This window comes from Mirounga angustirostris, unplaced genomic scaffold (genome assembly GCF_029215605.1).
Source record: "Mirounga angustirostris isolate CCGP_5_RB_7025 unplaced genomic scaffold, mMirAng1.0.hap1 SCAF_4, whole genome shotgun sequence".
Classification (NCBI taxonomy): Eukaryota; Metazoa; Chordata; class Mammalia; order Carnivora; family Phocidae; genus Mirounga; species Mirounga angustirostris.
In genome coordinates, this window is record NW_026991712.1 from 111,786,149 (window position 1) to 111,800,485 (window position 14,337).

General features: G+C 39.8%; 1 protein-coding gene across 2 annotated transcripts in view; it reads right to left on the reverse strand.

Annotated features, from left to right (window-relative positions):
* The window catches only part of ABCD3 (ATP binding cassette subfamily D member 3), an 80,392-nt gene extending 79,193 nt beyond the window's left edge, over nt 1-1,199 (reverse strand). For both annotated transcript variants that reach the window (XM_064588783.1, XM_045897149.2), the window contains exon 1: nt 554-1,199. Coding sequence is in view for 1 of the 2 variants with exons in the window: in XM_045897149.2 (XP_045753105.1) it covers nt 554-663 (110 nt within the window). In the remaining variant the exon portion in view is untranslated. The remainder of the gene's footprint in view (nt 1-553) is intronic.
* Between the last annotated feature and the right edge of the window lie 13,138 nt (nt 1,200-14,337).

Genomic DNA, 14,337 nt, shown 5'->3' on the forward strand with positions numbered 1-14,337 from the left:
AGCAACTACTAGGGAATCACGCCAAACCCCATCCAAGCGACTGAGGCAACAGCCTCCATCCTGGCGAGTCCAATCCTCAGCCTCAAATCACACATACACGTCCACAAAGCAAACCCACGGTCTCTCAGGAGATGAGATGACAAAACTAGAACATACCCAGAAAGTTGATACAGGAGGTGGGCTGGGGACGACAGCCTCCGGGCAGAGGCTCAGGATTGCTAGTGCGCTGGGCAAAGATTCAAGCTCCTGGAGTCAGAGTAGGGCGCAGGGAGCACTAAAGACGACGCCTGGGGGCAGGAGGCACAGGTTTCCTGGCGGGTGTTGGGGAAAGAGACATTCCCGGGGGCAGAGTGCTGGGAGCAGGGAACATGGGGATGACGGCGCCACGGGGAAAACCAGACACCTTGACGTTAGAGCCTGGCGGCAGCGGATACCCTCCCCACGCCTGACCCAGCCGGGCCAAGGGACCCGTCCTCCGGGCGCCTGGCGAGAAGAGCGCGCAGGACGCGCCCGCTCGGGCCCGGGAAGGCAGCGCGGCCAAGGGCCTTCTTACCCGTGCAGGCCGAGGGCGCGGCGCCTCTTGTGGAGCAGGCAGAGCAGCAGAAGCGCGGCCCCAGCCAGCGTGGTGTTTCGCGCGGTCAAGTACTTGCTGAAGGCCGCCATGGAACCGCCCGTACGAGCAAGCCGGGACGGGGGGCAGCGGCGGCTTCGACAACCCCTAGTGCAGGAAGCGCCGGGGAGACTGGGAGGAGAAGAGCGGAGCGGAGGGAGGGCGGTGCAGACAGCGCAGGACCGCCCCCTGGCGCGCGCCGCCGCGTCGTCCGCGCGCGGTTGCCCACCACGGACTTCAGCTCGGCGGGAGCGCGCGCGGGTGCCACGAAGGCCGGAACAGTCCTGGGATGCTCTCTGCGCACGCGCGGACCCCCTCAGGGTCACCCGGATTGCCCGCGCCGAGATGCCGCTGATCCTTTCTCTGGCGCTCGTTCGTTTGCTGTCGCTGTCTCACCCGTACTCACACCTTCGCGCGTGCACACCCACTCAAGCTCTCACAAGAACTGGAAGAGCAGGCCTACCCTGCACCGGAGCTAGTGGGACCTGCTACTCCGCCTACCCCCGCCCCCGCACCGTGAAGTGCCGTTACCACCCTCTTAAAGGAGCGCAGGAAGAAGGGGAACGGCCCCATCATAGAGCATTTATACAAAACTGAAGGCGCAGTGATTATTTAGACGAAAATACCGGTCGGAAACTCCGAAGAGGGGTAGGGAAATGTGTGAAGAATGACCATACAAATCGAAGACCTTTTTCCAAGCCAGGGTTTTTCTAAACCATGGGTTATAATCTCTAGGGGATTGTGGAGTGAGTTTGGTAGATTGAGACCACCACTGGGGGGGGGAGGGGGGGAGAGAAAGAGAGAGAGAAATTGGTTAATAGAAGACAATAGAAAACTCAGAGTGCCTCACGTGTAAACAAGTTCTGAGAAATTTTCATTCCAGTTTTGTGTCCAGTGATATGGAGTGTGTTTCTTTAATGTGGCTCTGATCAAACAGAAAGTTTGAGAACACTGTTCTTTGCAAAGGGACATTCAGAAATAACAATCGTGCATTGTGTGAATGCTGGCCTTACTCCCAGAATCAGAAGGGCATTACAGATGAGAGCATTCTTCTGGCTGGCCCTATGCTGCAGAAATCGTTATCCCTAGCTTTTAGACTGGCATATGCACAGTAACTTAGTGATCCCTGTCTTCACTTGAAGGAACTGGAGAAAAGAGTTCTCAATCAGAAAGTAAGTACGTAAAAGCTTGCATAATACACATTCATGTTAAAGTAGCCCACAAACAGTCATTTCCCAGGTGTTTACTCAATATTAACTGGGAGTTGCCTAATACAGATGACAAGAATCACAAGCCGTGTGTGTGTGTGTGTGTGTGTGTGTGTGTGTCGAGGTGTTCAACTATGTAAATTTTGCTAAAGTGGAGCTTCTACTAAATTCTCCGTTTACCACATAGATATTTTCATTACCTCCTTCAACAGTTAGGCAATTTGGTATGCACCAAGGATACAAAGATAAAAACAGATCACAATCTCTGCTCTCCAAAGGTGGGTAGAGGAGGAAAAATATGAAAAAAAAGTTATAAATATGTTAAGTGTCACGTTAGAGGTATGAACACCTTTTGTACTATGACAGCACAAAAATGCTTAGTTTTGTCTAGAACTTTTTTAAGATTTTATTTATTTACTTGAGAGAAGAGAGACAGAGAACATGAGAGAGAGAGTGTGAGTAGGGGGGAAGGGCAGAGGCAGAAGGAGAAGCAGACTCCCCACTGAGCAGGGGGCCCAATGCTGGGGTGGATCCCAGGAACCTGAGACCATGACCTGAGCTGAAAGCAGATGCATAACCGACTGAGCCACCCAGGCGCCCCTGTCTAGAACTTTCTATTAGGGCTCGACAGAAGATGCTTTTGTAGCTAAAGCCTAAAAGACCAGAGAAAGAGCTGTGTAGGAGGACAAGAGGGAAAATTACTAATTCACCAATAAATTGCATAGTAATGTAAAAGTGTTAGGAGAAAGTGTATCATCTTGGAGTTTGTAACAGTGAAGCAAGAGCATGCAAGGTTAGAGGAAAGATATATTTAGGAAATACATTACAGTTCAGAGAAGAGTAAGAATGACCCATTAGGCAAGATATTCTAAAAGGCACTTGCACCCCACTATTTATAGCAGCTATGTCCACAATAGCCACACTATGGAAAGAGCCCAGATGTCCATCGACAGATAAAGATGGATAAAGGTGTGGTATACCTACACAATGGAATATTACTCAGCCATCAAAAAAATGATATCTTGCCATTTGCAACGACGTGGATAGAACCAGAGGGTATTATGCTTAGCAAAATAAGTCAATCAGAGAAAGACAAGTATCATATGATTTCACTCATGTGTGGAATTTAAGAAGCAAAACAGAGGCGTAAGGGAAGAGAGGAAAAAATAAAATGACAAAATCAGAGAGGGAGACAAACCATAAGAGACTCATAGGAAACAAACTGAGGGTTGCTGGAGGGGTGGGGGGCATGGGGTAACTGAGTGATGGACATTAAGGAGGGCACGTGATGTAATGAGCACTGGGTGTTATATAAGACTGATAAATCACTGAACTTTACCTCTGAAATTAATAATACACTATATGTTAATTAATTGAATTTAAATAAATTAAAAAATAAAAAAAGTAAAAAGCACCCATGTTCAAAAAGCAGGGGTGATTCTAAAAAAATGAACTTAGTTAATGTGAGTTCAAATAATTTTAGCTGTTCATAAAGTCCATCAGGTAAAGACCACTAAGGACAAAACTGTAACCCAACAAAGTTAAGTTTATCAACTTGCTACAGAAAGAATACCACACAGCAGAGGAATTATGGGCATGTCTCCCAAAAAAAAGAGGAAGAAATGGGGGTCATTATAGTATTAGAAGAAGGGAGGAGTTTAGGTAGAATCTAAATGAAACAGTATTTAATAGGCTCAGAGCAAATCAGATCTGTAAGGGGTTAATATCAGATCTGAGTTGAGAAGCATCCTCTGGGTTCTATTCCCTTGGAAATATAAATTTAACATTAATGTAGAATATTGTGTCCAAAAACCCCTTAATCTGAACCTCTGCACTGTAAATTGAGGCTGCTTCTCCAAGTTAAAGTGATTTATTTGGATGGTTTACATTTCCCAGGTAAGAAAGATATATTCTGTCTCACTAATATGAGTTCAAAACAAGAGTTTCTGACAACTTAAGATTTTAGAGAACAAAGTTCCTCAGCACTATACCCTTTGATAATTAACCAAAACAAATTTTCAGGTTCACAATAATAGTTAATAATTAAGAAAATGTTATTTTTATTGGAAGATATCCTAGAGCTCTGATTTTTAAATCTCATTCAATAATTAGGCAATTTGGTATGCACAGGACAGAGGACAGAGAGAAGAGGGGCCCATGGAGTTGGGGAATCTAGAAAGCCTCTTGAAGAGATGTTGTGCTAGCCAGCCTCCAGCATTGTCCCCAATGATCCTCACTTTCTGGTACTCATACCCTATGCAATCTCCCTCATGTCAGGATTGGTCTGTGTGACCAAAAGAGTGTGGTGAAGGTGACAGTATGTGACTTCTGAGACCAGATCATAAAAGGCACTATGGCTTCCACCTTGGTCTCTTGGATTGCTTGCTTTTGGGGAAGCCAGCTGTCACAAAGTACCCTCAAACAGTCCTCGAGAAGGATTGAGGATTCCCACAAAGAGCCAACACCTACTTACCAGCTTTGGAAGCAGATTGTCCATCCCCACGGATGAATGCAAACTTATGAAGATCCCGAGCCAGAACGTTCCGCCAAGATTCTCCTAAATTCCTGACTCATAAAAACTTTGTGGGAGGCAACAAATGTTTACCGTTGTCTTAAGCCACTAAATTTGAGGGTAATGTGTTATGCAACTGATGTGATTTGGGTCAAGCCTCAAAAAATAGATGGAAGAAAGGGGCTTTAGGAAAAATATGATATAACAGGAGCAAATATACACACACAAGAAGGTACAAAGCAAGATGATTAAGTATGGTGTTGGATGGAGGTTCATGAAGGGGTGTGAAATGAGACAAAAGCTTGAAATGTTTAATGGAGGTCAATTTTTGGAAGATCTAAAACACCCATTTAGCCCGGTGAGATTTTATTCTGCATGTAAGAGGGAGGAGTCCAGGTTTGGAGGAAGAGTAGTGACCTCAACTTTTATTTAAAGAGACTGTGCCAGTGGCAACGTGTCGGATGGATTGAAGGAAGAAATATCAAGCAGAGAGACCAGTCGGGACGCTCTTGAAATAATCGAGGGGAAAGATTGTAAACACCTGAGTCAAGCAGCACAGAGCAAACAGGAAAGAAAGCACTTTGTGGATTCCAGTTGAATGGGGATGGTGAGATTGTTCTTTAATGGGAAGGAAAATTTAAATTCACTCTGAAATTTCCTGGTTGAGTACCAGAGAGGACGATATTATTTACCTGAGGGCAGGAGCACAGAAATGGAGCATTCTTGTCAGGGAAGACAATGAGAGGCAAATGAATAATTTCTCACTAGATCCTCATCACCAAGGTAAACTCCAAGATCCTTAGCATCTTACACAAAGCCAGTTATGATATCAGCCCTGCCTACCTCTCTGAATTCCAATCCTGACACTACTCCCCTGGAATAGATGTATTCCACCTCTGCCCTAGGAGATAAATGCACACTGCTATTCCCCTCTGTGGTCTTCCCTAGAATATTCTATTCCTTCTGCCTGAAATACCAATCCCTTCCTATCCTAACATCCTCACTCTCAACTCAGTTCATCCTTTAAAATTGAAATTTTGATGGTCTCCTACTCCAAACTGTCTTTTCTGATCATGTTCCCCACCCCCGACCTCTTGCCAAGTTAATCACGTCCTCCCTTGTGCTGCTTCTGTCTCATATATAATTCTATTAATGTATAGTAGGGTGTTACTTTTGTTTTTTTAAGATTTATTTATTTGACACAGAGAGAGAGAGAGCACAAGCAGGGGGAGCGGGAGAAGCAGGGAGCCCATGCAGGGCTCAATGCGGCCTCCATGCCGGGCTCAATCCCAGCACCCTGGGATCATGACCTGAGCTGAAGGTAGACACTTAACCTACTGAGCCACCCAGGTGCCCCTACAGTAGGGTGTCTCTTAAGAGAAATTGGCATTAATTTCTCTGAAAAGATAAACACCTCAAGTCACCAGGAAAAATTCATCTTTTTCATCTTTGCTTAAAAAAGAATCACTTGTTGGTGGGTTGCATTGTTGGTAGGAATGCAAACTGGTGCAGCCACTGTGGAAAACAGTATGGAGTTACCTCAAAAAGTTAAAAATAGAACTACCCTATGATCCAGGAATTGCACTTCTATTTACCCAGAAAACCCCACCAAAAACATTAATTTGACAGGATACATGCACCCCTATGTTTATTGCTGCATTATTTACAATAGCCAGATCATGAAAGCTGCCCAAGTGTCCATCGATAGATGAATGGATAAAGAAGATGTAGTATATATATATACAATAGAATATTACTCAGCTATAACAAAGAATGAGATCTTGCCATTTGCAACATGAATAGAGCTAGAGAATATAATGCTAAGCAAATCACATTTATTTATATGAAAATATTTATTAATGACTTACTATGTGCCAGGAACTGGGGCCACTGGTGAGAAAAACAGAACAGTCCTCACCCAGCACAATCTAGTAGGAGAACAGATACTAATCAAATGATCATAAATAACCCCATGTATAATAAGCATTTTAGATATACATTCAGGAAAAAAATACGGATTTAGAGGTCTTCATATACAAAATAGATGAATCTTTGGAACCAAAAAAGAATTCAAAAGAAGAATGGGCAGTTGGGAAGTGAGATATAATCCTGTAAAACACCTACATTTGAAGGATGGAGGAAGGAAAGGGATCCAGGACAGTGAGAATAATTAAAGAGGCAATATGGGAATCTGGAGGCATGAGGATCAGAGAAGTCAAGATGCAAAAGAGTGTCCAGAAGGGTATAGGAATGGTAATTGAGATTATCAGTAAGTATTGGAGATCTATTTCTTTATGAAGCCTTTTCTAGACTCCCCTTTCCTTCCCTCAATGTTCCCCCAGTGCACCCTGTTCAGATTTCTGTCATACCTCTTACAGTGTTTATTTATTTAAATGGAAGGAACCATCACAAGGGAAGAAACCAAGTCTTATTTTTCTTAAATTCTATATCATCTGAAAAAAAAGACATGGATCCACACCTCATACTGCAAACGGAATGATTTCCAAATTGCTCAAAGAATGAATAAAAAGAAAAAAAAATAAGGAAACCACCAAACTATTAGAAAAAAAGAGGAAAGAATTCTTCATGAAATAATTATCTTATAATCTTGGCATGGGGAAAACCTTTACAAGTATTAAAATCCAGAAGATGTAGAAGAAAAAAATTGAAGAATGAAGGGGAAGAAATCGGAGGAGGAGATGAACCATGAGAGACGATGGACTCTGAAAAACAAACTGAGGGTTCTAGAGGGGAGGGGGGTGGGGGGATGGGTTAGCCTGGTGATGGGTATTAAAGAGGGCACATTCTGCATGGAGCACTGGGTGTTATGCACAAACAATGAATCATGGAACACTACATCAAAAACTAATGATGTTATGTGTGGTGATTAACATAACAATAAAAAATTTTAAATAAAAAAATAATAATTTATTTGTGACAAAACAAAACACTGTAAACAGGGCAGAAAGAAAATTGTAGGAAAAAGTTGCACTTCATTTCATAGACTAGTGGTTTATTTTCCTAAAAGTACCTTCAAATCAGTAAAAAAAAAAAAAAAAGCCATAATCTGAATAGAAAAATGGGTAAATAATATGAAGTATAGTTCATGGAATAAAAGATTAAAATTAATATGAAAAGATGCTTTTATCACACATAATTATAGATATAAAAGAAAACTACACTAAAATACAACTCTCATCTACCAGAATGGCAAAGATCCCAAAGTTTGATAACACATTATGTAATTTTTTATTAATATTTCTGAGAGGCATGTAAATTAGTACAAATTATAGAACAATTGATCAATAGCTTAAAAATAGAACTGCATATATCCTATGACTCAGTAATTTACTTCAGGGAATTAATTCTTTAGATGTACTCTCACATAAGTGAAATGTCATAGATATAAAGCTATCTTCGTGAAAGCAAAGAATTGGGAACATTCTTTAATTCCCATCAGTGGAGGACTGATTAGATAAATGTAATGGAATATTTATTATACATCCATGAAAATAATGAAGTAATTCTGTATATACTATGGAATGATCTCAAAATATAACATTAAGTAGGAAAAAAAGCCAAGAGCAGAACACTATGTTAAGTATGTTCCCATTCATAAAAGGAATAGAGAGGAGGTATTATATACTTATTTGCTTATAGATTAATATAGTATCTTTGGAAGGATATTCATGAAGATGCTGATATTGACTGACTGTGGGAAGGGTAATTAAGTGGGGGTGGGAGGCAGAAAGAAATATTTGCACTGAATAAATTTGTATCTTTTAAGTTTTTAACCATGTAGATACATCATCTATCACATTTAAGAAAAAATTCGAATGAGGTGAAATTCACATAACAAAATTAACCAAAATCAACAATTCAATGGCATTTAGAACATTCACAAGATTATGCAACTACCACCTCTACCTAGATCTAAAATTTTCATCATCCCAAAAGAAAACCCCATACCCATCAAGCAGTAGCTCCCCACTGTCCCCACCTCCCAGCCCCTGGCAACTACCAATCTGTTTTCTATCTCTATGGATTTATCTATTCTAGATATTTCACATAAATAGAATCATCCACTATGTGACATTTTGTGTCTGGATTCTTTTACCTAGCATACTGTTTTCAAGGTTTATCCACATTGTAGCATTTATTAGTACTTCAGTCTTTTTATGGCCAAATAGTAGTCTATGTTATGAAAAGACCACATTTTATTTATTTACCTGCTCATCAGCTAATGGACATTTGGACATTGTGAATAGCGCTGCTGTGAACAGGTATGTAGAAGTATTTGCAAGCAAATGGAAGTATTACTTCTGAATACCTGTACTGAATACCCGTTTTCAATTCTTTGGGATATACACCTAGGAATAGAATTACTTGGACATATGGTAATTCTATGTTATTTTTTTTTTTAAGTAAGCTCTTCACCAAACAAGGGGTTTGAGCTCATGACCCTGAGATTACAATTCGCATGCTCTACTGACTGAGCAGGCCAGATGCCCTATATATATTAAATTTTTTGAGGAGCTACCAAATTCCTTTTCACATCAGCTGAATTCTTTTATATTCCCACCAGCAGTGAATGAGGGTTTTGATTTGGCCCCATTCTCATCACACCTGTTATTTGTTTGTTTTTATTATAGCAATCCTAGTGAGTGTGAATTGTGTTAATGATTTGCATTTTCCTAACTAGTAGCTTTTCATGTTCTTGTTGGCCATTTGTGCACCTTCTTTGGAGAAATGTCTTTTTAAGACCTTCACCCCTTTAAAAATTAGCTTGTCTTTTTGTTGTTGAGTTGTAAGAGTTCTTTATATATTCTGGTTACTAGATCCTTATCAGATATATGATTTGCAAATAGCATTTTCCATTCTTTAGGTTGTCTTTTCACTTTCTTGATAATGTCCCTTAATGCACAAAGTTTTTAATTTTAATCAAGTCAAATTTATCTATTTTTTCCTTTGTTGCTTATACTTTTGGTGACATATCTAAGAACCAATGCCAAATAAATCCAAGGTTATAAAAATTATCCCCTATGTTTCCTCCTAAGTGTTGTCTAGTTTTAGCTCCTACATTTGGATCCTTGATCCATTTTGAGTCAATTTTTGCAGACAGTGTGAAGTATTTGTCTAATTTCATTCTCATTTCATTTGTCTAATTTGCATGTGGACTCCAGTTACCCCAGAACTATTTTGAACCTATTATATATTTAAAATGAAATTTAAATACAAAACAAATAGATAAACTTAGTCTTTTTTCCTTTGGGTGGGTGTCAAAATTCTGGAGTCTAATAAATCACAAAAGCATTATAGAGGCCCCTCCATTTATCCATCCTCTGATTGCAATAGCTGTGACTGAAGTGTCACTGGGTCGGCCTACACAGCTCTGTCCACCCCAGGATTTCTTGGTTGAGGCTAAGATCTTCTGACCTAGCATCCAGCTGGACCTGGTACACTCTGCAGCTAACGAACCCCTATCTCCTCCAGTCTCTGGCAGCATGTTTTTATTCTCCTCAAACCCCAGTCTCAGTTTAAGCTTTGGCGATCAAAAGTTGTGCAGCCCTCTTGCTAAGCCCAGCTGAGTCAATGAAGCATAGAACTTGCTCCCTGAGTGGAAGGGAAAGGGGAAATGAGAAAGAAAATAAAAACTGATATGTCAAGAAATTATCCTGCTACACATGTATTGGGTATCTACAAGAAAATATAGGTGAATTCCTCTATAACCTAGGTATCAGAAAAGGCTTTCTAACTATGACTAAAAATCCAGGTGCAATAAATGAAAAAAAGAAAAATATAAGTAATAAAAATTTTTAAGTTTTGATATAGCAAAAAAAAGTATAAACAAAGTCAAAAGACAAAAGACAAGCTAGAAGAACACATTTGTAACCTACTTTGCAGAGAATGGGCTAATTCCCTAATTTATAAAGAACTTATAAAACTTGAGGGAAAAATCCTATAGAAAAATGGACAAATGACAAAAACAGACAATTTGCAAAAATATATTAAAAATGGCCTTTAAACATATCAAAAGATGTTCAACTTCACTCATAAGAGAAATGCAAAATAAACTCTACTAAAGGACATTTCTTACCTGTTATATTGGCAAAAATTGAAAAGCTTGACAATTTTACTCTGTGGCAAGACTATGGGGGAAAACAGACACCCTCCTATATCAGGGTGGGAATGAAAAAAAGTATGGGAAATTTGGTAATACAGAAACAAATACAAAATGATACATGCATATACACCTTGACCTAGCAATCTTACTTTTAGGAATTTAGATGCACAGGAAGTAGATACACTTCCAGAAATTAAAAAAAAAAAAGTGTATGCACAGTATTATTTCTTGAAGCAAGATTTGAAGTTATAAAATAATGGAAACTAATCAAATATTCAAGCATAGGACATAGATTGAAAAATCTTTGACACAGAAACACAATGAATTCTATGAAGCTATAAAAAAAATAACAGGTGATCTCTAAAAACTGAAAGGGAGTTATTTCAGGAGTTACCATTAAGTTAAAAAAAAGTGTAAGAGCTTAAATAGGATGCTATTTTTATGCACAAAAGATGGGAAAATGGGATACGTACATACATATGCTTGTCTTTACAAAAAGAAACACTAACAGAGAAACCGAATAACTGAAATTGGTGGCATGCAAAGGGCGGGAAGAAATATGGTGGAAGGGATGTGAAAGGAGTATCAAAAGAGGACAGGGCTCTGGATTATAGTTGAACGCTGGGGGCCAACTGATAAATGTGGAGGAGTACACAAGTTGGAAGATTATCATTCTGCAATAACCATAGTAAAGATTGAATCAGGCAAAAATCACCAATGGACACTCAATCTAGGAGGAAGTTTTGATAAGGGACAAGATATTTTCATAATCCTAAATGATCTCCCCATAGACCACCTATTAGTTACAACAATGAAAAAAATGGTGATGTTAGTGACTAAATTAGACAACATCTTGATTGGGCAATCCAAATTAATGTCACCACTGTGGGACAGACAGATGAATATATCATGCCTCTAAATGTGCTGTCCTGAGGATACAATATCTCCTGTGCAGAATTTGGTTTAGAATGCATAATGGGAATGTAATTATGAAGATATATCAGAACAACCCAAAATGAGGAACATTGTTTTAAAAAAGAAACGAGTACTGTATTTGTGAAAAATGTTACTGTCATAAAGACAAAGAAGGGCTTTAGAGATATTCCAGATTAAAGGAGGCTGAAAAGAAGTAACAATTAAAAGCAATAGCTAACCCTAAACTGGATTTGTTGTTTTGGGGGTGCAGAGCAGCATAGGACTTTCTTAAGTCCTATGTTAAGTCCCATTGTTGGGTCAATAATTAGGCCAATAACTGATAAAATTGGAATATGATTGGTAGATTAGAGTATTTTATGGATGTTAAATTCACTGAAATTGATAACTATATAAAGGGTCCCTGACTTACGGTGTTTTGTGACTTACAATTTTTCGACTTTATGATGGTGTAAAAGTGAAACACATTCAGTTGAAACTGTACTTTGAGTTTTGCATTTTGATCTTCTCCTGGGCTAGCGATATGTGAAACAATCCTGTCTTAGGGCACTGGGCAGCAACTCCCACAGCTCCCAGGCAGTCATGCGATCACAGAGGTATCCAACTGATACCCTGACAACCATTCTGTACCTATACACCCATTCTGTTTTTCACTTTCAGTACAGTACTCAATAAATTACATAAGATATTCAACACTTTATTATAAAATAGGCTTTGTGTTAGATGATTTTGCCCAACTGTAGGCTGACGTAAGTGTTCTGAGCATGTTCAATGTAGGCCAGGCTCAGCTATGGTGTTTAATAGGTTAGGGGTATTAAATGCATTTTCAATTTATAATATCTTCAACTTCTGATGGGTTTATCAGAATGTAACCCTGTCATAAGCCAAGGAGGATCTGTACTGTGATTATATTAGAGAATATCCATATCCTAAGGAAACGTACGCTGAACTTTTTAGGAGTAAAGGGCCATCACTTTGGGGTAAAGGGCATTCAAATGGCGCAAGAAAACACACACACACAAAATAGCACATACACAAATGATAAAGCAAAAGTTAAATTTTTACAGTAGACAAATCTGGATAAAGGGTATATGAGTATTTTTCTGTCATTTTAAGTTTTGCAACTTTTGGTAAGTTTGAAATTACTTCAAAATAAGATATTTTTTAAAAAGAAAAATTAAAGACTAACTCAAGAAGATCTATAGCAACTTTTTTCATAACAGCCTTTAACTGGAAAATTCAGGTGTCCATCAAGAGAATGAGTAAACAGGGCGCCTGGGTGGCTGAGTTGGTTAAGCGACTGCCTTCGGCTCAGGTCATGATCCCAGGGTCCCGGGATCGAGTCCCACATCGGGCTCCCGGCTCAGCAGGGAGCCTGCTTCTCCCTCTGACCCTCTCCTCTCTCATGCTGTTTCTCTCTCGCTCACTCTCTAATAAATAAATAAATAAATAAAATCTTAAAAAAAAAAAGAGAGAATGAGTAAACAGACTTTGGCATAGCCACATAGTGGGACACTATTCAACAGTAAAAAGAAAGAGCCGCTGGTAAGTACAGCAACATGGATGAACCTCAGAAACTTTGAGTGAAAGAACATTCCCACACGCACAGAACATACTGCTTGATTCAATGAATATGAAGTGCAAGAACAGGCAAAGTAAATTTATGATTGATTTCAGAAGGTGGTTGCATTTGGGAATGGGGTAAAATTGACTGGAAGATAGCATGAGGGAACTTTCTGGATGATGAAAATGTTCTATATTTTGTTTGGGATGATAGTTTGATGGATATTTACAATGCCCAAACATTTAAGACCTGTGCTTTTTATGTTACATAAATTGTAACGTCAATTAAATGAATGAATGAAGAATAAACAAACAAGCTAATTATTTTAAGGGAGATATCTAAAGGTAAATTCAGGTTGAAAGAGAGGTTGCATCCACTTAGACATCACCAGAATTTGTTCCAGTGTTAAGACTATTGTGTCCCGAGAAAGACCTGGAGTATCTAAAAATATGAAAGGGAAATAATTTATTTTAAGAAGACCTAGAAGACCTATTTGGAAATGTGCAAGGGAAATAATTTATCTTAACCTTCCCTCAAATAACCCTTAGAATATTTAAGAATGCTCTGTGGGATATACAGTTAATTTCAAACATAACGAACCAGTCTGTAATCCATAAAAATGCAAATATTTCTACACTTCGAAGGAGTTCTGGATTTTGCTGCCTGGGGTTTTTGTTTCATACATGCAAGGAGTGGCATCTCTCCACAGAATTGGGGCCTGTTTGGGCACCATCCTGCACTGGACACATTGTCCTGGTCTGCGCCCTCCGGGCAGCAACCAGGTTGCAAGTCCACGTTAGTGGGTCCCACCCAGTTCAGGCATTTATCTTTAACAGTGCCGGAAGGAGTTCACTTTCTTCAAGCAATAAAAGGGTTCGTTCAGAAAAACTAAATTACACACTGGAAAGAACCTAAGTTTAAATCTCTGTGCCATATTCCAAGCACGCAAACTGGAGTTGGAGTGTAATGTTAGGGCGGCTGCTGGAGCAGCTCGTCTGCTCTAGATGCTGGTGGAGACTTCAGCCAGGTAGCAGTAGGGTGACGTCCCGTGCACGTCCCATGTTCCTCCTGTGGCAGCTGTACGTCTTTGGTCAGGCCAGTTCTGCTGCTGGACCCCTTTTGCTGCAGAGTGCCACGCTGGTCTGGTGTGTGTGTGTGTGTGTGTGTGTGTGTGGAGGGGGGATTGCTTCTTGTTTTCACGGGTACACATACTCTAGAGTTTCTCATTCACTTCAGTTCCTCAAAGTCCAATTTCAAGGGCATACTATGGCCTTGAAGGGCATACTATTTATCAATGATTTTTTTTCATTGTTCTAGAATTTGCACTTCGAATTGCTAGTGCTCAGATCTTTGCAAAACAGGGACTTCCACAAGAAAATCTTTGCG